This window comes from Centroberyx gerrardi, chromosome 17 (genome assembly GCF_048128805.1).
Source record: "Centroberyx gerrardi isolate f3 chromosome 17, fCenGer3.hap1.cur.20231027, whole genome shotgun sequence".
Classification (NCBI taxonomy): domain Eukaryota; kingdom Metazoa; phylum Chordata; class Actinopteri; order Beryciformes; family Berycidae; genus Centroberyx; species Centroberyx gerrardi.
In genome coordinates, this window is record NC_136013.1 from 24085030 (window position 1) to 24108488 (window position 23459).

At 40.7% G+C, this 23459-nt stretch overlaps 1 protein-coding gene across 1 annotated transcript in view; it reads right to left on the reverse strand.

Annotated features, from left to right (window-relative positions):
* Window positions 1-23459, reverse strand: part of atp10d (ATPase phospholipid transporting 10D) — a 52198-nt gene that overhangs the window by 14655 nt on the left and 14084 nt on the right. Inside the window, exons 2-13 of the mRNA XM_078289665.1 lie at window positions 19237-19619; window positions 17936-18130; window positions 12381-12585; window positions 12046-12131; window positions 10446-10552; window positions 7964-8095; window positions 6999-7111; window positions 5714-5966; window positions 4861-5078; window positions 2705-2896; window positions 944-1640; window positions 100-206 (exon numbers count right to left, since the gene is read on the reverse strand). Coding sequence (XP_078145791.1) covers window positions 100-206; window positions 944-1640; window positions 2705-2896; window positions 4861-5078; window positions 5714-5966; window positions 6999-7111; window positions 7964-8095; window positions 10446-10552; window positions 12046-12131; window positions 12381-12585; window positions 17936-18130; window positions 19237-19523 — 2592 coding nt within the window. The 5' untranslated portion in view covers window positions 19524-19619. The remainder of the gene's footprint in view (window positions 1-99; window positions 207-943; window positions 1641-2704; window positions 2897-4860; window positions 5079-5713; window positions 5967-6998; window positions 7112-7963; window positions 8096-10445; window positions 10553-12045; window positions 12132-12380; window positions 12586-17935; window positions 18131-19236; window positions 19620-23459) is intronic.

Below are 23459 nucleotides of genomic sequence, written 5' to 3' on the forward strand. Positions count from 1 at the left end.
CAGTAATGTACAAGGCAGTTTTCTCATACCTACACTGTACAAGCCAAAGACAGCAAACCATACTCTTTTTAGCTCATGACTACCTGTTTGAAGTATTACCTTTTTAGCAATGCAGAGCGTGCGAAGGCCGTCTCTGGCATAGCTATCTAAATGTTTCTGGGTTTGCCCTCTGATGTGACTGTACCTCTCTTCTGCCTGCTCTGCACCTGGAGAAAAGTGAGGGACATATGATAATGATAAATACATCATTTCTGTTAACATTTACCTTTATCTTTCTGGGAACATCATTCAAGAGACAACTTTTGGTAACCAATAATTTAGACCTTAAAGCTGCAATAAGCGATTTTTCTGACCACTAGAGGGCGACAGAAACTGCAACACATTTGTAAATAACACACAGCAAAGTCTCTGCACTGCAGAAGCCTAGAAGGATAAATGGATGGATAAATGCAAATAGCTAAGCTAACCGTACCTGCTGAGAAGTCTTGCCGGTTACCTGTCTAACTTTCTCCTGCTGAAGGTTACATGTCCCACAATGACAAGTGAAGAGGTAGTTAGCAAGTTTACTAGTTTAACAAGTTTACTCGCTCGCTTCATCAATTCCGTCATTACGAGATTTTTTTCAGGAATGGGAGGGGGTGAGAGCTGCTTTTAAACAAGGGAGGAGACAAGCTAGTTTAAAAAAAATGAAAAGCTACTGAATGGAGCGGGAGCAGCTTCATTCCGGAGCGGAATCTGACAACAAGCTTTAGAAAAAAGAGGTGAAAACAGCAACACAGCTGCTGCTGTGTGGATATTGGTTTATATCATTATGTCTCAATGAAATCTCCACATAGCACACATTAGTTTCAGGATTGGTTATAAGGTCTGATATCGCTTATTGCAGGTTTAAGCCAGGTTTTTATGCCTTTATTTTCTCTTCTATATTCCTTCTGGTAGTTACCTTGAGGTGCCTCGGCCAGGTCCATGATGACCGAATCAGCTCCTTTGGTGTAGACCACCACCTGTCCTGTCAGCGGGTGGCGCACCACCACCGACATCCTCTTCCTGGTCGAGTCGAAGGGCAGGATGTGCAGCAGCCGAACGGACAGACAGCCGATCCCGGGCAGCTCCACCAGGAGGCTCTCTGCCGAGCGACCCCGCAAGGTGCAGCGGTACGCTCTGGCTGCGTGGACCAGAGCGGCCTCATCCGGACTCTCTGCCTCATACACCAGTTCGTCATCGGCATTGCTGTCAGCGTCAAGCTCTCTGGTCAAGTCTTCCAGACCCTCCGTGGCCCCGCCCAGGCTTGCCATTTTATCCTCATCCTCTGTCTCCCTGTCCTCTACCTTGCGGTTCCCCCTATCCCCTCCCTCCACTCTGGCGGACCCAGGTGAGTCCAGTTTATGCCTTAGGTTGGAGGCTTCCAGGTCTGCTTCTTGTCCTGGATCTGCCCCATCCTTGGTGGTGGTGGGGATTGCAGCGGGGGTGAAGGAACCTGCCTTACCCCGGGCAAAGAGCCTGCTGGTGAAGCTGCGGGGGCTATCTTTGGTCTGGGGAGGGGAAAGGGTGGAGAGGGCCGAGAAGGGGGAGAAGCTGAAGCGCTGGAACATCAGTTTGATGTCCTCGAGGGATTTGAGAGGTGTTCGGGCCTCAGGCACCTGCAAACATCCAGCGCAGAGGAATAGAGAAAGAACAGAAAGATTGCAGACATTTAAAACAATTGTTGATGTAAATCCTGACACCTCACCGCTTTAAACAGCAGTATGCAAATTGATGATACATGATGCCTTAATGCCTTCAGTAGAAGTAACTAAGAAACCTGTCAAACCGGCTCTGTGACATGAGGAACTGTGCTTTATCATGCGTGGCTATCTACCCCACTCTGTTGTGTACTTCATTTGTTAAAGCTCCAGTTTACAGAAAAAGAGAAGCCAGTATATTGAAAAAAAAGCAAGCCCTTTTTCTAGTGTAACATGATCTCTCCATTACTCCATTTACAAGGATCCAAAGATATTAACACTGACCCACCTTATATTGTGGCTGACCAATTGGATAGCTATAAACTAGAGCTGAACAATTAATAAAAAAAATTTAAAAAATAGAAATCGCAATATGAACTTCTGTAATTAAGCAATTAATTGCTTAAGAGAGTTTTGTCCAAGCTGGATTTTGGAACAAGATGTTTTAGAGCTGTTTTAAATTTTTGGTCCATTAATCAAAACCTTTCCTCATACTCAAACTCAGTAAATCCTGCACACTGACATCTAATTGTTTTTATTTTTTGTTTTTTTTATCAAAATCACTTTTCTTTATAAAATTTTCAAGTTCTAAAAAACTACATTTTTGTCAATATCTTTCAGCCCTACTATAAAATATCTGGTTGGTATTGGCTATAACTACTAGTCCTCCAATTTTAATGCCATAATAGCCACATGAGTGTCACAGAATGGAATTTTATTATAATCCATTTTGATTTACTTTTTGTAAAACATGTTTGACTGGGTTAGGGTTGGTCAGTCCTTGCATGGAAACTTCAGTCAACAAATTCCACAGTCAAAAAGATGTCTCCAGTCCAATAAACAACAATGTAAATTAAGCCAGTAGTAGGGCGGCAATGTTTCGACAGCAGACATCATACTACAAATTTAATTTGGGAGTTCAAACTGAAAATTTGATCCGACAGCTGTGAATTCCTCATGGCTCATGGATGTCAGCTACCCACCACATGTCGAGGCTGGCTGGGTGAGGAGACCACTACGCTGTTGCAGATGGCCAGGGCCAGGAAGAAGTCGGCGATATAAGTGAGCTCCAGGCTGGACGGAGTCCCGGAGGAGCCGTCGCTCAGAGGCAGGACAGGAGAAGCCAGGCAGTTCAACTTCCTCACCAACTCGGGGTCTGGAACCACCTCCTTAGCCTAAAGAGAGAGGGAGGGGGGAGGGGGGGGACTTTTCAATGCCGATACCGATTCTGAGGACGAAAATCGAAGTATCGGCCGATACCGAGTACCGATGTGATCCATTACTTTTACTGAACAGTGCAGGCTTACTTCCTTAGTTTAGGGTCAATGGACAAAATTATCGAGATAAAATCCTTGTTTTTCCCACCATTTGAAAAATACAGGCTTCTATGTGCCACAAATGCATAAAATCAAGACAGTTTGCTTTTATTTCTTACATGTTACTCATGGCTTTGGGTATCAGACTTTAGCCTTGGGTAAAATCTCTGATGTGTAATATTCCATTTTAGCCTGGTGAAATTTTCCTGACTTTCATCTAGGGATGCACTGATACCGATGCTGGTATCGGTATCGGTGCATCTCTAGCTTAAAGTCAGGAAAATGTCAAGTCTCCTATACAGACTGTGCAGCAGGAAAAAATACTGATGTTTACAAGTTACACAAGGATGTGGTTTGCACTGTCGCTTCACAGCAAGCATGAAAAACATTGCGCTACGCCCCCACTTCTGTCTCAAATGGCCTGTAGGGAGGACATTTCATAAGATGAAAATCATGTTTCAACAACAGTTTTGGGTAACACTTTAGATTAGGGAACACATATTAACTATTAATAAGTTGCTTATTAACATGCATATTAGTAGTGTATTGGTTCATTATTAGTCATTACAAACCACTTATTAGCACCTTAATCTGCACTATCATATTCTACAAGTATAGTCCATTTTCCCTCAACAGCCTCCTAATTAGTGCTTATAGCAGTCAGTGAGGAAGTTGTTCCACATGAATCAGGCTTTTAGTCTGCTTTGCTCAGTTTGGGGCTTATAAGGTGCTAGTATCACATATTATTGAGAGAAACTATTCAACTATTGAGGGAAAACCCATAGTTAATAGTTAATATGTGTTCCCTAATCTAAAGTGTTACCCAGTTTTGCACTACAAACTATCCGTTTTGCCTTGTAAGTTTTCAGTGTAGGCTGATCAAATTTCAGGCTGTTGGACGGGTAGCAGGGTGGAGTTCACAGAGGATGGAGGAGGGCTCAGGGCTGAGGTGCAGACAGAGTTTTCTCTGCTACTTTTCTCTTCTGTCCCACTGCGTGATTTTTCGTTGATTAGCTGTTAGACGTCTAAATGGTTATAAATGTCTAGGCTAAAATGAGGCTATATAGGGTTTAAAAGTGAAAGTTTATATAGCACCTTTCTTAACAAGGTTACAAGCTGCTTTACAATAAAATGAGAAGAAAAAAATGTAAATAAAAACAGTAAAACATTGGATACAGATAATAGATAAAGGAGTAAAACAAAGGTAAGAGCAAGCAGTAGCAAAAGGAACTAAAACATACGCAGTACACAACATGATGTTAAAAGACATTTTGTTTAAAATATGTTACAAAAAGATTAAAAGAAGATACTAAGCAAAACAGGAAAAATAACCCCCACATTACATTAAGATGTTAAAAAGGCCTTTTTATAAAAATATGCTTTTAAAAGAGATTTAAAAGAAGACACTGTGTTGGCTAACCCAAGCCCCTAATATGGACTAACCTAATATGGACTTCTCTGGTGCGTATTTTAGATATATTTACAGCTGTTTATGTATTGTGTAATATATGTAGTAATGTATTTACTGCTTGGTCTAAAACTGGCCTATACATAGCCAAAAAGATCCTGGCGTATATGAGAGCTAAAGCATAGACACAACATTTAGTGCTCAGTAGGGTTCCTTTCCATTCATTTCCAATAAAGGAATGAGGCCTGACAAGTATGCCCATTTTTATCTTCAGGCTACTTTTATTTTGAAATAGTATTTAAGAGCTCTTTTAATTCAAGATAATGGCATCAAATAAAGCCTTGAATCTCCATATATCGCCCCATCTCTACAAAATACAAATCATGTGTCTTTGGTATGTGTGTGTGTGACTGACCATGCGGCTGCAGAAGGCACTAGTCCTCGGCTGGGTGTGGCCGGGCAGTCCGTCCTCTTCTTCCTCTGACTCAGCGGTCAGTGTGTGGAGAGAGACAGAACTGTGGTTGCAGCTAAGGGAGCGACAGCTCAGAGATTTGGCGCTGCAGCCGGACTTGAGAGTCAAAGACCGACCGGCAACCTCATTTTCCTCGGGCTCGTACACCTGGAGTCTCCGCGCTGCCACACACAGCAAGAGAAAATAAATGAAGTAGCACTTCTCTTAAAGCAATATTCCACTTAGTTTTAACATGGGGGTTATTCGGCACTTGACCGCCATGAAAACCAGAATATAAACTAATCACCAAGATCGGATGCAGCTGGAGTTTGTAGCGTTTGGATTTTTACTTCCCATTCATTTGAATGAAGTCACGAAAATAGACTGAAAAGTGACATTTAACACGTTGGTGAACAGATTCAACAACAGATCCTGCTGCTGTGATTTTCAACTGACTCTGGGTCCAACGTTTTAGAACATAATTTCACCAAATAGCATTTTTATTGATAGACGAGCACATAGCGGAGGGATACCATTTAAGAGAGATTGTTCCTGTTTGGGAGATCAGATCTACTTTTATTTTTAAATACTAATTTTTGTATTTATTATTGTCTTAAAAGCAGGATTGTTGAATCTGTTCACAAACGTGTTAAATGTCAGTTTTCAGGCTCATTCAAATAAATGAGGAGTAAAAATCTGAACGCTGTCAATAGACCAATGTAAACTGTGCCAGAGACGTTGTTGTAATTCCTTGGTCGTTGATAGAGGGCGATAAAAGTCAAAGGATTCTAATGAGGGCGATATAACCAGGGCTCACCGTTTTCCTCATGGGGATACTCCATTCCATAGATGCTGCAGCGGCAGAACACCATCTTGTTTTCTGTCAGCGTTCCCGTCTTATCGGAGAAGAGGTACTGGATCTGTCCCAGGTCCTCGGTGATGTTAAGGGCTCGGCACTGGATGCTGGAGTCCAGCTGCTCGTTGTACAGGGCCAGGTCGTTCTGGATGAAGTAGATCTGGCCCAGCTTCACAATCTCAATGGACACGTACAAGGAGATGGGGATCAGCACCTGTCAGGGAGAGAGGTACTGTGATCACACTTTATGCATAATGCGTTTATGTGCCTGAAAACTACTTGTAGAGCTCTACGCAAGAACCCTGTAGGTCCAAATTTAGTTGTGATTATTGGCCAACTGATGTTTTTCTTCAGTTAGGTTATTATCTGAGCAATGTGCCACCTACGAACACGCCTAAATTGGTCCAATCTTTGATTCACTGGTAAAATGTTTTCATGGTGAAAACATCACAGAAAGGTAGAACAAGTACAAATTCTGTACTTATTCAGTCCTATTTGATGGTACAGCATGAAAATGGTTCTTTGGCTGCATCACTTTTGCAACTGCAGTACTGTGCAAAAGTGTTAGGCAAATGTAAAAAAAAATCCATAAAGCGAAGATGCTTTCAAAAATTATTAAATGAAAAGTTTCTAAATATCAAAAAACTACTATAAAGAGCAGTCTACTGACACGCTAATGCGGAAAACAAATAGTCATATATATAAGACAAAATTTCAGTACTGTATCAGCGCATGACGTTCCACATTTATTTATTTATTTACTCATTTACTATTACTATTACTATTACTCATTTACTCATTTATTTACACAAGAAGGCCAAATCCAATGCAAGTAGCATCACAATAGATCTGCAATTCAAAGATATAGCAAAATGCTCTCTGAAGTGAATGAATTTCCACTGGAGAACTAAACACTTAAGTGAGAATTGAAGTGAGAATTGCTCAGTTGATGTGAGAGTTGACCATCAAAAATAAATTTGAAATTAATATTAAATTTGAAATGTTTTTTTTAGTTATTTTGCATTTATATGCATTATTTGCATTGTCTCTCTATTTCCCAGAGGGGATCAATAAAGTGCTATCGTATCATCTACATGCCGCTAAAATTTTGTACTGCTGAAAACAATAACTGAATACTCCTAAACACTGAGTAAGAAAAACTTGGATCTCGCGAATCCCTTTGTCTCTCTAAGCCACGTGAAGCTTCTGGCTAACCGGCTGTGTAGCTTTTATCTTTATGTCTTACCTGCATCACAATGATCATGGTCCAGAAGACATAGAAGCCGGCCAGGGCAGGAGATGTCTCAGCATCCACCAGGAAGACTGGATCTTTCAGCTGCGCCATCCAGAGACCATGGCCTGAAACACAACAAGTTTGTTTTTTCATGGTTCTTTCTTGAATGGCTATGAAGATATTTTGGTGTGTGGAAAAACAAGACCTATCCACATCTAGACATGACAAACAAAGCATGAGCTTACACAGAACTTATATCATACTCTGATGAAGACAGCATTCCTTTAAAATGTTGGTGAATAAAAAATGCAAATGGGCTTAATGTGACATTTTGATAGGATTCCACACAAGTATGCACAATTATTATTATTATTATTATTAGTAGTAGTAGTAGTAGTAGTAGTAGTAGTAGTAGTAGTAGTAGTAGTAGTAGTAGTAGTAGTAGTAGTAGTAGTAGCAGTAATAGAAGTAGTAGTAATAGAAGTAGTAGTAGTGCTAGTAGTAGTAGTAGTAATAGACGTAGTAGTAGTAGTAGTAGTAGTAATAGAAGTAGTAGTAGTAGTAGTAATAGAAGTAGTAGTAATAGAAGTAGTAGTAGTGCTAGTAGTAGTAGTAGTAATAGACGTAGTAGTAGTAGTAGTAGTAGTAATAGAAGTAGTAGTAGTAGTAGTAATAGAAGTAGTAGTAGCAGTAGTAGTAGTATCATCCTGTTTCAATGGAGTTTTGGTGTTCAGTGGTCTAAATGCCGTTAAACCCTGCCAAGAATAAAATTCTGGAGGAAACACTGAATACTTTTATTTAATTTTAATTTAATTTATAATTTTATACAATTAGTGGCATGAAAATGATCACACTTAGATATTCAATATCAGCACAATATATCAGCTATCGGCATTCAATCGGTCTTCAAAATCCCTACAATGTCCATCGGCTCCATTTGTGAGATGCAACTACATGATGGCAGTCATGATACAAACCTATAGCACCGACGAGACACATGATGATGAGCAGGAGCACACACCACAAAACGTCCACGTTGAGACGCCTCTCCATCTGGCTACGCTTGTACCGCGGCCCACTGTTGTTCTTCATGGCTTTGGTCTCATGACCTGGGTTGGACAAGACAAGAGGTAGAAGAAGAAACCCCCCAGGTTTGGTACATTTCTGTAAGAATAGCGCATATGCATAAAATACCATTCTGATGTGTTAATTGGGCGTGGCAATTGGCTCCAAGTAAAATGTTACCAAAAATGTTCATTCCACAAAGAAATCTCTCTCTCTTTGAGTTTTATTAAAGCTTTAGGTTAGCTTAAGACATTGCTTCTAAAATAGTCAGAGCACAAGCATCCATATGTAAGAAATACTGAGCAATGAAAATAAAGGAAACAGCCTTATTCCAAAATGAATAAATAGCATTTTGGCATGAGAGCCTTCAAAAACAAGGCATCCTATTTCAGGGATGATTAACTAGGACATTATTTATCATCTCAGGCTCCCAAAAGTGCAGAAAAAATAAGTCATGTGGTGACATATGATATGCTTTCTAAGATCTAAATGCATTTTATAGCTGTGGATTTAGAAGGTCATTAGTAGTGAGTGGGACCAGTTGAAAGCTCCCCACTGATTTTGAGAGGAAGGACTTGACAAGAAAAGGGGAAAAAAACACTTTTTAAATTGCTAGGCTCTCCAGGACGCATGGGAAGCCTGAGCAAGCACAAAGAGCAAACAATCTGGAATTTCGGAAACCATTTGAGTAATCTCGATGAATTTTTAAACTAGTTAACTTAAGCAACTCGGACGAAAACTCAGGTGACAGCACATTCCAACCCAGAATCACAGTCAGTGGAATTCCCAAGCGGGCCTCTTCCCCATCAACCAGGGATTCTCTCTTCATATCAAGTGTTTCTTTCAAAAGATTTGGAGATTTATCCTAAAAATGCAGGTCAGAGAGAATGGCATGCTGGAAGAAGTAGTGCAATGTTTATACAGTATCCTCTTCAGCCGAGGTTTTCATCTACCCCCAGCTAAGAGGCTGATCTCTGTCCAAGGCCACACATGAGCCTTGTAACCATACCTGCATGCAGTTTTGTGGTGGTGGTGGGGGCGGACGCCTCCTCCCACTCACCTGACTGGTTTCTCCTGAACTCTCTCTACTGTACTCTACTAGAGCAGACACAAAGGACCTGGGGCTGGCTTACACTCTTATCAAGCTGCAGTACATTGCCAAACGTTTGCCATTGTTTGCCAGCTGCGACAAATCTACAGCAATTTCCTTGCAGTAATGGAAAGTTCACTAAAAGTTGGCGACAGATCTAATTTGCACATGAACGCTGTGATTTGTTGCCACAAAGGATTTTATAAGGAACTAAACCTAAGATCAAGTCTCAAAATGGGTAAAATTAAATAAAATGCACCAGATTTTGTTTTCAGTCTTTTCAACTTCAACTTCAACTTTATTGTCCCCGAGGGGAAATTTGTCTTGCAGCCAGATAAAACGTAGAACACACAGACATAGGCACACAGACTCAGATACAAAAAACATGATAAAATACATGAATACATGAATACATCAAGTGACAACAGGAAACCTAGAGTATGTTTACCCAACGCTAAAACCATCATCAGCCCCCAGTAGTTAAATGGGAAACTAATCATCAGCTAGATCATCATGAGCATTTAACAGTTTGGTGGCCTGAGAAATAAAATAATTATTCAACCTGTTAGACCTGGCCTTTGGTAGTCTAAACCTCCGTCCAGAGGGTAGGAGCTCGAATTCTCCATACAGAGGATGAAGAGGACACTGTAAAATATCTCGAGCCTTAGAAGTTGCTCTCTTACGGAAGATGTGAGACAGATCAGGCAGTTTAACTCCAAGTAATAGAGAAGGTGATGACTGACTCTACCATGGAGCTGTAGAAGAGCGTCATGAGTTTAGTACACACACCAAACCAATTAAGCTTCCGGAGGAAGTGCAGTCGTTACTGGGCTTTTTAACAGATATTTTTACAGATTTCAGATCTCTCTGACTAATGTCAGAGAGATCTAGAGACAATTGTGAAAATTGGAAACTAAAAGTACCAAACCCTTTCTGAAAACTAACCTAAACTGAAATAGAAATCATCATTGAAAATGAAAACTACTGATCCTAGTTTTCACACAATTGTGGCAAAGTTTGCTTTAAAAAATGTATGAGCAAGGTCCGGATCGAATGAGCAGGTTTGAGCAGGACGACTGCACTAGGATCAGTTTTCGCCTTCCATATCATAACAAATGAGATGGCCATTGCGATGCTGGTTACTGATCTGAAATCAGCATTCTACCATGAGATAAAAAAAAAAAAAAAAAAACGTCAAATATGTCATTGTAATCTTGAAGCAGAAAGCACCTCAAAATGCAGCAAGGAGTCATGGGGCTGATGTAAAAGTTGTGAGTGATATTTGTTGGACTTTGGGCTCTTACCAGCATAGACCACAATGCCTACAACAGTCTCAGTGTTGCGGATGGTGCAGCTTCTCAGGAGCAGGTTGTTGTTGTGGAGGCCAACACGAACCTTACTGGAATGTTCCCTGTTAGACAACAGAGCAGATACAACAGCTTGGAACTAAGGTTCAATTGCATTAGATACGATGCTTCATATTGTATTGTGCTGAAAATTCAGACATTGGTGCATTGTGTTGTCAGACTGCATGCAATTTTGAAAAGTTAGCTTTGGGCTATCTAGGCTATACACTGGGCTACATTTCTAAACTTGGAAAAATTTCACAATGCTGCACTTTTTCTTCCAAACATGTGATTAATGTTGGCAATCCAATGAAAGTTAGCTTGTGCTGCGTACAAAGATATAGCCTGACAGGACTATAGCCACCTAATGGTAAGGGCACACATTACACAGGACCGGACATTGAAATTGAGCGGTCCGGTTTTGAGTGCTAAAACCCAGAAGTGAGTTAGCATTTTTGATTCCCCCGGCTGAAAGTGATTACGATTTGAATGGGGCTGTGGTTTAGAAAAGCTTAAGAAAGTTTCACGTTTCATTCTGTGAGATAAAATAAACCATTAAACCTCCCATTCTTCAATTTTAAAGCTCTTATGTGCCCTTATAAAGTAATTTGCTAACAAATGTGTTAGCAAAAACTTTAAATTGAAGCTGGGGTTTGTCGCAAAATCATCAGTCATCATCACATCATTACGCTGAATATTCCACTTTAAAGCCTCTAAGCTCTAGTATTCGTGCTCTTTTCAATTTAATGATAATCCATTGTGGATTTAGAAATTTAGGGTAAATTTTGAAGCCAATTGGAAGTAGCGGCAGGCAGCAATTCCTCTAACGTCCGCTAGATGCTGGCTCCAAAAAGACTCCAAACCTGGCCCAACTCCATGCAAGTCAATGGGACCACAACCCAACTTCTCACTCAAAATATGAAGTCAATACATTTTTTCGACAAGAGGTTATGGTCTCAGTAGCTAATTTCACTTCTTCTAATGTGTGTCCTAATGGCGATTTTCAAAATAATTGCGTCATTAACGGGATATAACGGATATAAAACAGGTTGTTTTTGTTGTGATTGACAGGTCGCCTGTCCAGTGATCGGGCTGGGCCAATAGCAGGCGGCGCTGTGGCTCTGTGGACGACCCTCAGGCTCGCTCTGGCTGTGATGGCTCCAAAAAATGTCAACATGGCGGCGATCGTAAACCCAATCTTTTGGCTTCAAAACGGCCCTTCAGAAACGGGTGGCATTACACTCACTACGTCCATCTTTTTTTCACAGTCTATGGTACGTAGGTCACGTGCCTATCCTTGCCCCCCTGGACAGGAGACAGTAGCCACCTAGTGGTATAAGACCCTCATTACACAGGACAGGACACAGAAATAAACTGGACAGGACACGCAGCCCCCTAGTGGTACAAGACCCTCATTACACAGGACAGGACACAAAATGATCTAATTCCTACTGAATAAAAGGACAGTACCAGCCCCATATATCAGTCTAATATTACTTTGAACTACAGTGTAGATGGAGTTATGTAGTCCAAGATGTGTTGTAAAGAAGGAACTCACATGTAACCTCTGAACCTGCTGAGGTCGTTGTTGGGATTCTCACACTCAATGCAACTGTGGAAGCTCTCAGGAGTAAACTCTACTCCCTGGAACACACACACACAATAAATAAATCAATAAAACCTGCAGACAGCTTTACACAATAACCCAAACAATTTTTTTTTGCGTTATATATTTGTGCTATTACAGTGCTAGCGGAAAAAAATAACTGCAATAAACTTCTAGCCTTGTTTAGATGATAATAGTTTGTGTTGGCTGTCTGAAACGGTTTCCAGTGACAGTCATTTATCGCCATCCTGCCATATAAACTTTGTATTCTTTGCTGTAAATCTTACCTGTAGTGGGAGGTCTGCAACCACCTGTCTCTGTTTCAGGTTGGTCTCTCCATCCAGGTTAGCAGTCTCAATGTAACAGACACCGTGGGGGTCGGAGGAATACAGCAGCAGCATGTCGGCAGGGATGATCTCGTTGCAGGACAGGCGAACAAAGTCTCCCACTCGGACATCCTGCCAGCGTTGGTCAATGTAGGCTTTCTGCTTGCTGTAGCACAATATAAAAACAGAAGGTCCAGAAGATTAAAAAACACTTAAGGCAAATTCTAAGAGGATAGAGGCGGCACATGAGTGGAAGCTCAGGACATATCAGTCCCTCATCCTTGAGAGCCAGCGGAGAGGATGGAGAGCCCGGAATCTTCCAGTTGAAGTCGGCTGCAGGGGCTTTCCAGGGCAATCACTCTGGAGAGCCTGGGGTTTGCTTGGTGCTCTCCTTTAGCCGTGGATTGTTGATACAGTTTGGGGTCTTAACGCCTAAAGCGAGCTGTTTCAAGCTAGCAGGTTCAGCCATGTTTGCCTGTTGCTGTTGAGGCTAAGCAAGCTTTAAAAGTTTAGAAATTGAGTAATGTTGGGACCTAGGGATAAGCCTAAGTGTAGGTCCAGGGTAGTGGAAACAACTTTAGCTGTATTTGGTGTTAAGAGCAGGTGTCAAGAGCGGTTTCTCACTGGTGAGCCTCCTGGAGGTGTCGTGGGCCTAATTCAACTAACCATCTGTGATGGGAGAACACTTGATAACCGCAGTGACATACCCACACTCACACACACTCAACCTTGTAACATTTAGAGTAGGTGACTGCTGCCTGTCTGATGGTCCTGTAGATTTATGACAGCATAGCCTGATGTCCTCTATAGTCCTCTATAGTGATGCTTTTGACATCTGAATTGGGCTTCTGTATGAACGCTCATCCTGGATTGCATCACATCCTGTGTATTGGTAAATCTCATGTTCCTCATACAAGGGTCCCTTGATTTCCGGAAAACTCACACACAGCATGTGTGTGAGCCAGTCTCTTTTGCCTAAAACAATGGCTACATTTACAGTACAGCACAGTATTTAGTACAGACTACACATCCCTTCTACCTCCATATAACACGATGAGCTGGGTACATGCACAAATTGACCACAGTTCAATGCGATTAAAATTGGAGCACTCCACATGCAGTATTGTGCAAAAGTCTTAGGCACATGTAAAAAAAAATCCATAAAGCAAAGATGCTTTCAAAATAATGAAATTAAAACTTTCTAAATATCAAAAAATGTACAATAAAGAGCAGTCTAGTGACACACTAATGCAGAAAACAAATAAACATCTAAGACAAAATTTATGTAAAAAATCTAGGGTGCCTAAGACTTTTGCACAGTACTTGTACGTCACTGTGTTTATGTTTACTAGTTTAATTAAGAACATAATTGCATTAATATAATCAGAGTATGGTGTTTAAATGGGCTCTGCTTTACTTGCATTACTGACTTTATTGCATTATAATCACGTTTTATGTGTATGTAAACATCCCCAATGATATCTTCTAGTCTGTAAGACCTCTAAGAACAGGTGGAGCTAAACAATTAGAGAGACATGCAGAAGAGCAACTCGGAAAACAGTGAGAAAGCAACTAAGAGCTCGCAGCAATACTTTTCAACAGAGGTGGTCTTGGTTCCATAGGTTCCATAACCTCCTTCACTTAGGTCAGGAGAAGCAGAAGAAGACTACTGGAGGCGATAACTAAAAACACACACACAGACAAATCCACACATAGAGGCCATACAAACATGGCATGTTCTCCACATGGCTATTGTTGTTTTGCCCCTCTACGTTTGTGTATACACTATGTCTGTGAGTGTTCGCATGAAGTAGTGTGTATGAATTATGGTTAGAACAATACATCGGTTTGCCAATGTACTGGGCTGATATTGATTAGATATTTTGTTGTAGCACTGATCAATATTATACTTGTGTATGGGAAGACCTTAACTTGGATTGATTATAACACAACATTTCGAACAGATTCCACACAAGTATGTTTGAATGTTATTCTGGGAGAAACACTGAATACTTGTATAAAACTTACTGTTTTTGTTTTGGCCCTGAGCAATTAAAATTAAAAAAGTATTATTGAAGATAATGAATACTGGCACAAAGTATTGGCTATCAACAGTTTAAATCCAAAAATATCGGTATTGACCTTCTAAAACCCAGTTGACGCATAGGGTCAAAGTTCCAGAAATTGGCCAACTGAGAAACTGCTTTTGTTGAAAGTTCAAGGAAAAAGGAAAACCCTCATCAATTGATCAACAGGTGTGCTAGCCGGTTGACATGCTGTACAGCACACAGTGTGAATACAATCAGTGGTTAATCATTACACTCATCGCCCAACGCCTTTTCCAAGCAATGACTGAAGTAAAGTCGTGTAGAGCAATTACTGTAACTGTACAATTACAGTGTCAGATAATGAAGATAACGGAGAGGACTTTTGTCAAGACAGGCCCAAGACTTGTATTTTCCTAAACACACCATTCCTTATACTCCAACCCAGCTAAAGAATTGAGGTGCTGATGTACTTTGGTGCAAAAAAGAACAAACAAGTTGACACATGTTTCTCTTTGGTGGCAATGCTGGGCTTGGCAGGGAGAAGCCGGCATCCAGTTCTTTGGGCTCAGTAGGTCTATAATATGCAAAGGATCTACAGCAATATACTGGAGTGTAGCCTATACAACAGTATGGTGGTTGACACACTAGCCAGGCCTAGCCTGGTCATGTTGTCTAGAAATGATTTAAAGCTACACCGCCAAAACACTGGTCCACACGAAGAAGACTGTCTACTTCAAACTAAGATTAAATGATGGCCTATATTGTTAATCAGCAATAATGTAGAACACAGCGATAGACTGGCAGATAAGCTGGTAAGTGAGGTTTATTCGTGCATAAGCACTCTGCAAAAATACTGAATGAGAGAATTCAAAATGAAGGGAATGTGTAGGAGCAGTCGAGTCAGAGAAAATTGTTAACTGATAGCCACCTCTGCCACATTAAGAATGATGTGCTTCTCATTACTCTGCCTTCAGCTGCTTCCTCCTGTTTTACCTCTAGCACTGACATCTAGCTCTGAAGTCTCAATACATTTTAAAGGGCCAATATCTGAACAAGCATCATCCACTATTGTGACAGGCCTGCAAACCAGTGGAAGGATCCAAAAATAATATGCTTATATGTAACTAGACCGGAATACAACTTTTTATAAGAACAAACTGTAGGCATATGTCTTGTGATCTAAATAAAATAGATCAAATATAGAGCTATGTAAATCTGGAACCTCAACAAGATAATATTCACAACCTAAGACTATTGGAAAACATGTTGAGACATGAGTTCGAACAAGGGAGCATATCAATGGACAACTTTTTTTCTTCAAATGAAGAATTACACCTATATTTTAACTGTGTTATTCTTATGCGAAGGAAAATCCAACCATTTTGAAATTTGCAAGAGTTGATTGTTGCCACAGCAAATTCGCACCTAGCAGCAGGCACATTTAGCCTACCTGCTGTAACCTTGGCAGAGGAGCCTGTTGATGAAACGGTCCGACTTAAACCTCCGGTAGTCTTCCCAGAGGTCCTTGATAGCAGTCACTGTCAGCACCAGCAGAATGGGAGCCAAAGCAATCTCTGGCTGGAAGGCTTCCACGGTGGGAACAAAGTTAAGGGCAGCCAGGAAGATAAAGTAGACATTGGCGAAGCGATGTAGCTGCTCAAACAGATTCTTGGGGAGGAAGGAGAGCAGGGAATACTTGGTGGTCCGGATCTTGTTGCTTTTGTACGACTTGAGGAGTTTGATCAGTTCCTCATCATCTGTGGAGGAGGACACAACCGTCCTCCTCTTCTTCCCCAGGCGCTCCTTGGTTGAATTAAGTCGGGGTAGACGCTCCAGGCTGTACATGAGTCCACTGGTCCAGTGGATTTCAGCCCAGCTTGTAGGTTAATGTCAAACTTATGGTCTAGAAGGCTTACGGACTGGAAATGATTACACTGTTGTGCTCCACTTGTAATCCAAACGGTATATGTCTTCTGCATTTCATGCTGGTCCCATCCACAAACTCACCATTTGCGCATAGATTCTCTTTTTTCTGTTGTTGATGACTGAAGACATGGAGGTGACAAGGTAGGATCAGGAAGAAGACGTAAAGAGCTAACTGCCTTGGTGACTGAATTCATTGCCACTCCTCCAAAGGGCAACACTCCTTTACGTTATAAACAAACTCAAGGTTCAAGTTTTACAACTTCCTTAAAAGACTGATTGTGAAATCAAATATAGGACAAAAGAACAGGTCACTGGGAAACGGCATAGACTGTGTACCATCCTTGATGTTTACTAGCCAACTATTCAAAAAAAGAATGGTAATAATAATAAGTTTATATATAGCACTTTTCAAAACAGTTGCAAGGAGCTCCACAGAGACAAGGAAGCAAAACAGAGGTAATAAAATCAGGCAAGGGTAACCTTTGGATTGAAGTGCTTGATGACACTGATCAATGCCTTCTGGGTTGAAGTCAAACAGCACGGTTTGATTATCCCATCTGTTACAGAAACCTTTTTTCTTGTTTGTGACAGGCTTAATTATATGACGTACTTTCCAGTGACCAAATTACAGGCATAAACACACCCAACAATAGCAGCAAACAGTAAACTGTGGACAACCATGTTCCTGGCATTGGTCATACAGATAAGGACAACATTACCATTTCTTAGATTTCATCATCATCATATATTTTTGTTAATGGCCAAAGTCCAACATCTATACTTATCATGGATGATAACAATGGCAATTTCTATTGCGAAATCTTGGGCTTTTCTCACACCACAAGCATTTTATTTGTTTTAAAAATCAGGGTTCTGCAGGTTTCAGAAAACCAAATTTAAAACCTTTTAAGAGGCTGTTAATGCTACCTGGAATTGGTTTTGAATTGGATTTAAAAACCTAAATAAAGAAACCAATTTGGCAAATCCAGCCTATTTCTGACTGAACATAGCTAAGGAAAGATGTGAAACTACATGTTTTTCAGACTTTTCAAGGACCAGCGGTCAGCCTTAAAGGATAAGTTCGGCAAATTTGGACCTATATATAAACAGCAAGCTCCCATTGCCTCTTGCTGCTAACAATGAGTCCAAATGGGGTTTGTCAAAATATCTATAATAAAAAAAAGCCAGTCTGTGAAAACGATATGGCGACCAACCAACGTATATATACAGTATATCCGCAACCCAGAACGCAGCAGCACCACACCATTTCCACTCAGTGGATCGTGAAAGTGCGTAATAGCGGAATTGTGTCATGAATTCAGAGCTAATTTTAATTTATGTGCTTTGCAACTTTTCCGTAGCAGTAAGAGGTTAGCAATGGGAGCTCGCCGTTTCAACCGACAGCTGACTTGGGAATCAATATCCTCTGCGGGTCCAAATACTACAGGTATGTAAAAGACAAATTATATATATGTCCAAAATAGCCGAACTTATCCTTTAAAATACAGCCTCAATCACTTAAGCTCATACAGGCCTACTCACCCACTGTACACTCGCACTATGTTGTTGTTGACCCTCTTGTCGAATCGGTAGCGTCTGTAGTCCTCCAGGCCATCTTTGAAGGCAATAACAGTGAGAACTACCAGCAGAGGAATCATAGTAATCTCCTTCTGGAAGGCCTCCACAACCGGAACCCAGTTCAGCAACACCAAGAACAGGAAGTACAGGTTGGCAGCCCTGCACAGGAAGGACCAGAGCAATACGTTAACCAGTAGAAGTGTATCACCTTTAGGCCGTCATCAGATAGGACGCTCCAAACTAGCTTGTGTTTTGGGTGCGGTGTGTTTTGGGGGCACTGCCCTGCGCTCCAAGTTGTACATGTCTCAACTTTAGCCGCACCGCGCATTAAGTAAGTGTCAGACAGAGACAAAAATAGCAGTGCCTGGAGGTAAGTAAACAGCTTCTTACAGTTTCCCAGTGAGTAATGTTAACTTTAGCTACATCCTCCGTTTCAGAAAGGGCTAACTTTCTCTTGTCCATTTTTGTTTTCAATGTTATCCCCTTTGTTACTCCGGGTTAGCTAGCTAATGCTAAATAGAAAGCTTGCAAGTTATTGTCAAACTATGTGTGTACATAGTAACCAGAATGAACGCTCCTTGTACACTTTGACCTCTTGCTTTCTCCGTTGTAGTGACACTCACAGCTGAGCTCCTGTCTTTTATCTGGTCATTAAAACATGCCTAAGATTAAGGGCAAAAAATCTGTCACAACCTCACAACTCCACCAAGGTTTATGAATCAAAATGAATCAACAGAATGAAATAACTTGGCTACTCTTGGAGAATAATCGATAAAGCTTTACTGTTAAAAAACAACATGTTTGGGTTGTAATAGCCTTTGTCAGGATTATAGGCTTGCATACCTAATCAACAATAAGATTCCATGAAATACAAAATGGCCACTGCAGGAACATGCACCAGTATTTTAAAAACAACTTACTATCACCTTGTGTAGGAGGCACCATAAGGGTTCAACCCTGTAAAAGGGTCAATAAGGTTTTTATTTACTTACTTACTTTACTTTTATTTATTTACAACAAAATTACCATAATATATCTTGATAGGGTTGTTGATCATACCACTCACTCAGTGATTGGTGCCAGGTGATGTCACCTTCTATAGAGTACAACAGGTGGTGACATCACCTGGCACCAAAGATCAGCCAACAGCAGATAGCAATTTCAGTAGTATGCTGTTTACCATTAGATGTTAGGCTTTACACAGATTTAGGTTTGGCGTCTAGTTACTCTTTAATGCTGCTTCAAGGACAGTATAAAAACCAAACCTGTGGAACTGCTGGAAGAGGTTCATGGGGATGAAACTCAACAAGCTGTACTTGGTGGTGCGGATGGCATTGCCTTGATAGCCCTTGGAGGTGGCTTCGTACTCCTGCTGGCGGGGTCCGTGGCGGGCGAAGACCGTCCTTCGCTTTCCGCTAAACCTGAACGGGGAGCTGTGAGTCTCCAGGGAGCTTTTGGTGGGCAGGCCGTCGGGGGCGGAGTACCAGCCTCGACCCGAGTCTGCTGCTAGCAGCTGCCGACAGCGATGCCGGACCCAGTGGAGCCGCTCCATCTAGCCAGCAGTGGCTCTGGCTGGGTTCTGAAAGCGGCCAGGCCTCCTCCTTCCCCTCCTCTGTGGTCCTGGGTCAACTTTCACAACGTCATCATCCTGCACATAGAGAGAAAATGACAATGTAAAGTCTCTCTCTCTACCTAGCTCTTATTTGTCTGCAAGTTTCATCAAGTGAAATATAAGACCAATTTCGCAACTTAAATGATATATATAGCCGACAGTTCGACAAGAGTCTTCTTCAGGGTATTTTCACACTATGGCACAAATAGGTCAAGACAACAGGTTCAAATAACTGCCTTCAACATCTTGACTGTGAACCTCCGATAAACCTCTCTGCCTGACAGCTAGCGGAATCTGCTGCTCTTCTGTCGACACTTCCGCAACCACTTCCTGCTTCTGACGGGTTACGAGGTCAAGGCAAAAACACGGAATGGAGTCACGTGAGGTTACTTACAATGAGGTCACTATAAAACCCCTTTTGAGTATCATAGACCTACTACATGTCCCTATGGGAGGATTATAGGAATATTATAGTGATATAGGTGTTTCACTATGAACTCATTAGTGGGTACCATAGACACACTATAAGGAATGTTAGAGTGATTTTCTGTTGCGCACACAGATACAAATACACACACAGACAAACCTCTCTCTCTTTCTCTCTCTCTCTCTCTCTCTTGCAAATAAGTATAGCTGAAATCTCAAAATAATCATAAAAAGACTATGCATTTAACTGTAGCAAGAATACAGCCTATATAGTCGCAAAAGGGACAACACACATAGAGAGCAAAAAAGACCTCATGGCTCTAATTGGATAAAAAATAATGTAAGGGAGACCATAAAGGAATGAACACTACAAACACAAAATATATGTCATAGGACAAAGCAATAGCCTATTTTGTCAATAAAGTTGTCAATAAAGTTGCTGTTACACTGCACTCAAGCGCCACATCTAGCATTTCCATTTGGGATGGAAACTAACCGCTGGGGGCAGGTCCGAGTGTACTAGATAAAAGAGCTGTTTTTAAGTCTTTTGGTGCAAGTCTAAGTCAAGATGCAAGTCTCTCATGTCTGTGAATGCTGACCATGCTCATTACAATGACACAGGAACAGTTCTTGTGTTTTTAAAGTTTTCCTTTCAAAGCTTTTTTTTTAATTCTATTCTTTTTCTTTGCTGCGTACCTGGCTAGAACATGACATTAGACAGTGGATAACACCAAGCATATTGGATCCATACATTCAACACCCTTACCCCCAATAGCTTGAATATTGATTTTGATTTCAAATCCTTTCTCTGACTGTGTATTGAGTTTATCGCCTGATCGGTCTTACCCAAGGTGTCTTCCCTCACTCTCAGTCCCTTACTTTATTGATAAAATACTGCTGTGTCCTATGACATATTTTTTGTGTTTGTAATGTTAATTCCTTTATGGTCTCCATTACATTATTTTTTATCCAATTGGAGCCAAGAGGTCTTTTTTGCTCTCTATATACATTGTCCCTTTTGCGACTATATAGGCTATATTCTTGCTACAGTTAAATGCTGTGTTAAATGCATAGTCTTTTTATGATTATTTTGAGATTTTACCTATATTTATTTGCAATATCTATATATAGATACTGTATATATATATATATATATATATATATATATATATATATATATATATATATATATATATATATAGATATACTACGGAGCCCCTATGGTGACATTTCATGTTAATAAAATAATGTGTGGGAACGAGATCCTAATGCATGGACACGACTTATTAAGGCATGGGAACGACATAACTATGTCGTGGCCATGACTTAGTAACGCGTTGGAACGAGATCCTTATGTTCGGTACTGAGGAGTAGCCGCTGCGCTACAAGTCCACATATAGCGCTGTGCGCCCTTTCAGCACCATGGAGCTGGCCTGGTTCTAGACTGCTTTGATTAGGGGGCAGTAACATGTGTTGGTTGGTCACCAACTATAGTGTTAATATGACTGTTCTTCAGGACTGTACGCTATAATGTGCACTGTTTGTTTTTATCTAAAGCCATAGTAATTAATACATAATTTCTTTAATTTTAAACCCACCCACACAGATCAAGCGATTCTTTTATGGTAATTCAGCCAATTGGTGCATTGGCTGCTCATCAGTCCATGATGGATATTCATAATTGAAACAAAAGGCATATAGAAAAGACACCGCTTCAGAAGGTGACCATGGAGAGATGAGATCACTCACAGCTATTGTCTGGACTGTAGCTGTGAGTCCAGACGCCAACAGACCATCAGATCACAGCTGAAGTCTGCATCCACAGCAAATCTAATAACTAATGTAGCCTGAAAACACCATACTTCATCTTTGGAATAAAAACAACACAACCAAATCACTGTCTGTGTATTTATTTCTAAAACACGATATATACAGGGGAAACGGAGGCGTAATCATTACTTTATTATATTAAATATTACAGGCACATCGCCCAAAGCGCTTGAGTAGCAAACCGGCAAAAAGAACTGCAATTAAATGATTAACAGTAACGAACTATAACGCATAAACATGGCAGGATTGTTAAATTTTGTGCATGGAATTCCTGGAATGCGCTTTTACACGCAGACTCATCTCATACTTCATATAGCCTCTCGTACAGTTATGCTGATTGGTGTTTATGTCCATGTTTATTGCATGCACACCCGTTTAACCTGGTTTGGACATAAACAACAAGCATCATCATGTGCCAGAAAAATCAGACTTGTTCTCTGCTTACTAACAGCGCCACAGCAGCCATTGTATCATTACGCACAGCCATTACAGCCACGCTAGGCTATATCTTGTGAGCCATAATAGCTTATTGATTGATCACACATGAGTAGGTCTAATTTATGATCCGATACGTGCGTTATTCTTATTTCCACATTACTGTACAATTTGGTGACATTATGTAAACCTGTTTACTCGCACCAGAATACAAATCCTGCTTGGAGAAAATAGGATAAGGAGGAAGATGAACTTGTTAGAGCTATTGCAGCAAGAATAGGAAGGTGAAGCTATTCCAGACAGGACTTTCGATTAGTAAAATGGTCTTTGAATATACAGTATTTTCTATCAGAAATAAAGGTTACTAGTATTGTTATTGAATTAAACAGTGCCCCGCTCTTGCCCCTTGTCTCGCTCTCCATGGTGCTGAAAGGGCACACAGCGCTGTATGTGGAGTGCAGCGGCTACTCCTCAGTACCAAACATAAGGATCTTGTTCCCACGCCTTCATAAGTTGTGGCCACGACATAATTATCTCGTTCCCATGCATTACTAAATTGTGGCCACGCATTATTTTATTAACATGAGGTGTCACCAGAGGGGCTCCGTATATCTATATCTATATCTATATCTATAGATATAGATATAGATATATATAGATATATATATGTATATATATATACATATATATATCTATATCGATATATAGATATAGATATACGGATCTCTCTCTCTCTCAGAGAGAGAGAGATTATGCCGGTTGACTGTCTGATATCTCCCATTTGAGATATCTTCACTTTAGTTTTGACTAGTCATAATGTAATCAGAGCTATCTTAAATTAGCATTTTGACTAGTCATAATGTAATTCAAAATATCTTAAATGAGAACTACTGGAACTAGCAGCAGCAGTAGTGTTGTTGCTTGCCACTACTACTTAACGGTACTGCTGCAGCAGCAGGAGCAGCAGCGGCAGCACCCACCACATTCCCTGGAGCCCTGGTAAAGCTCTTACTGTGGACTTTGACAAGGGCCTACAACCCTATCAAAATTAACTAGAAAAAAAAAAAAAAACTTAAAAAAAAAAAAGCCGCCACGAGAGACACCACCAATTGAATGGCAAAAATGAGTTTGGATTATTTGAAATTATATTTAGCCTATTACAGAACTTTATTTCTATTTGGAGTA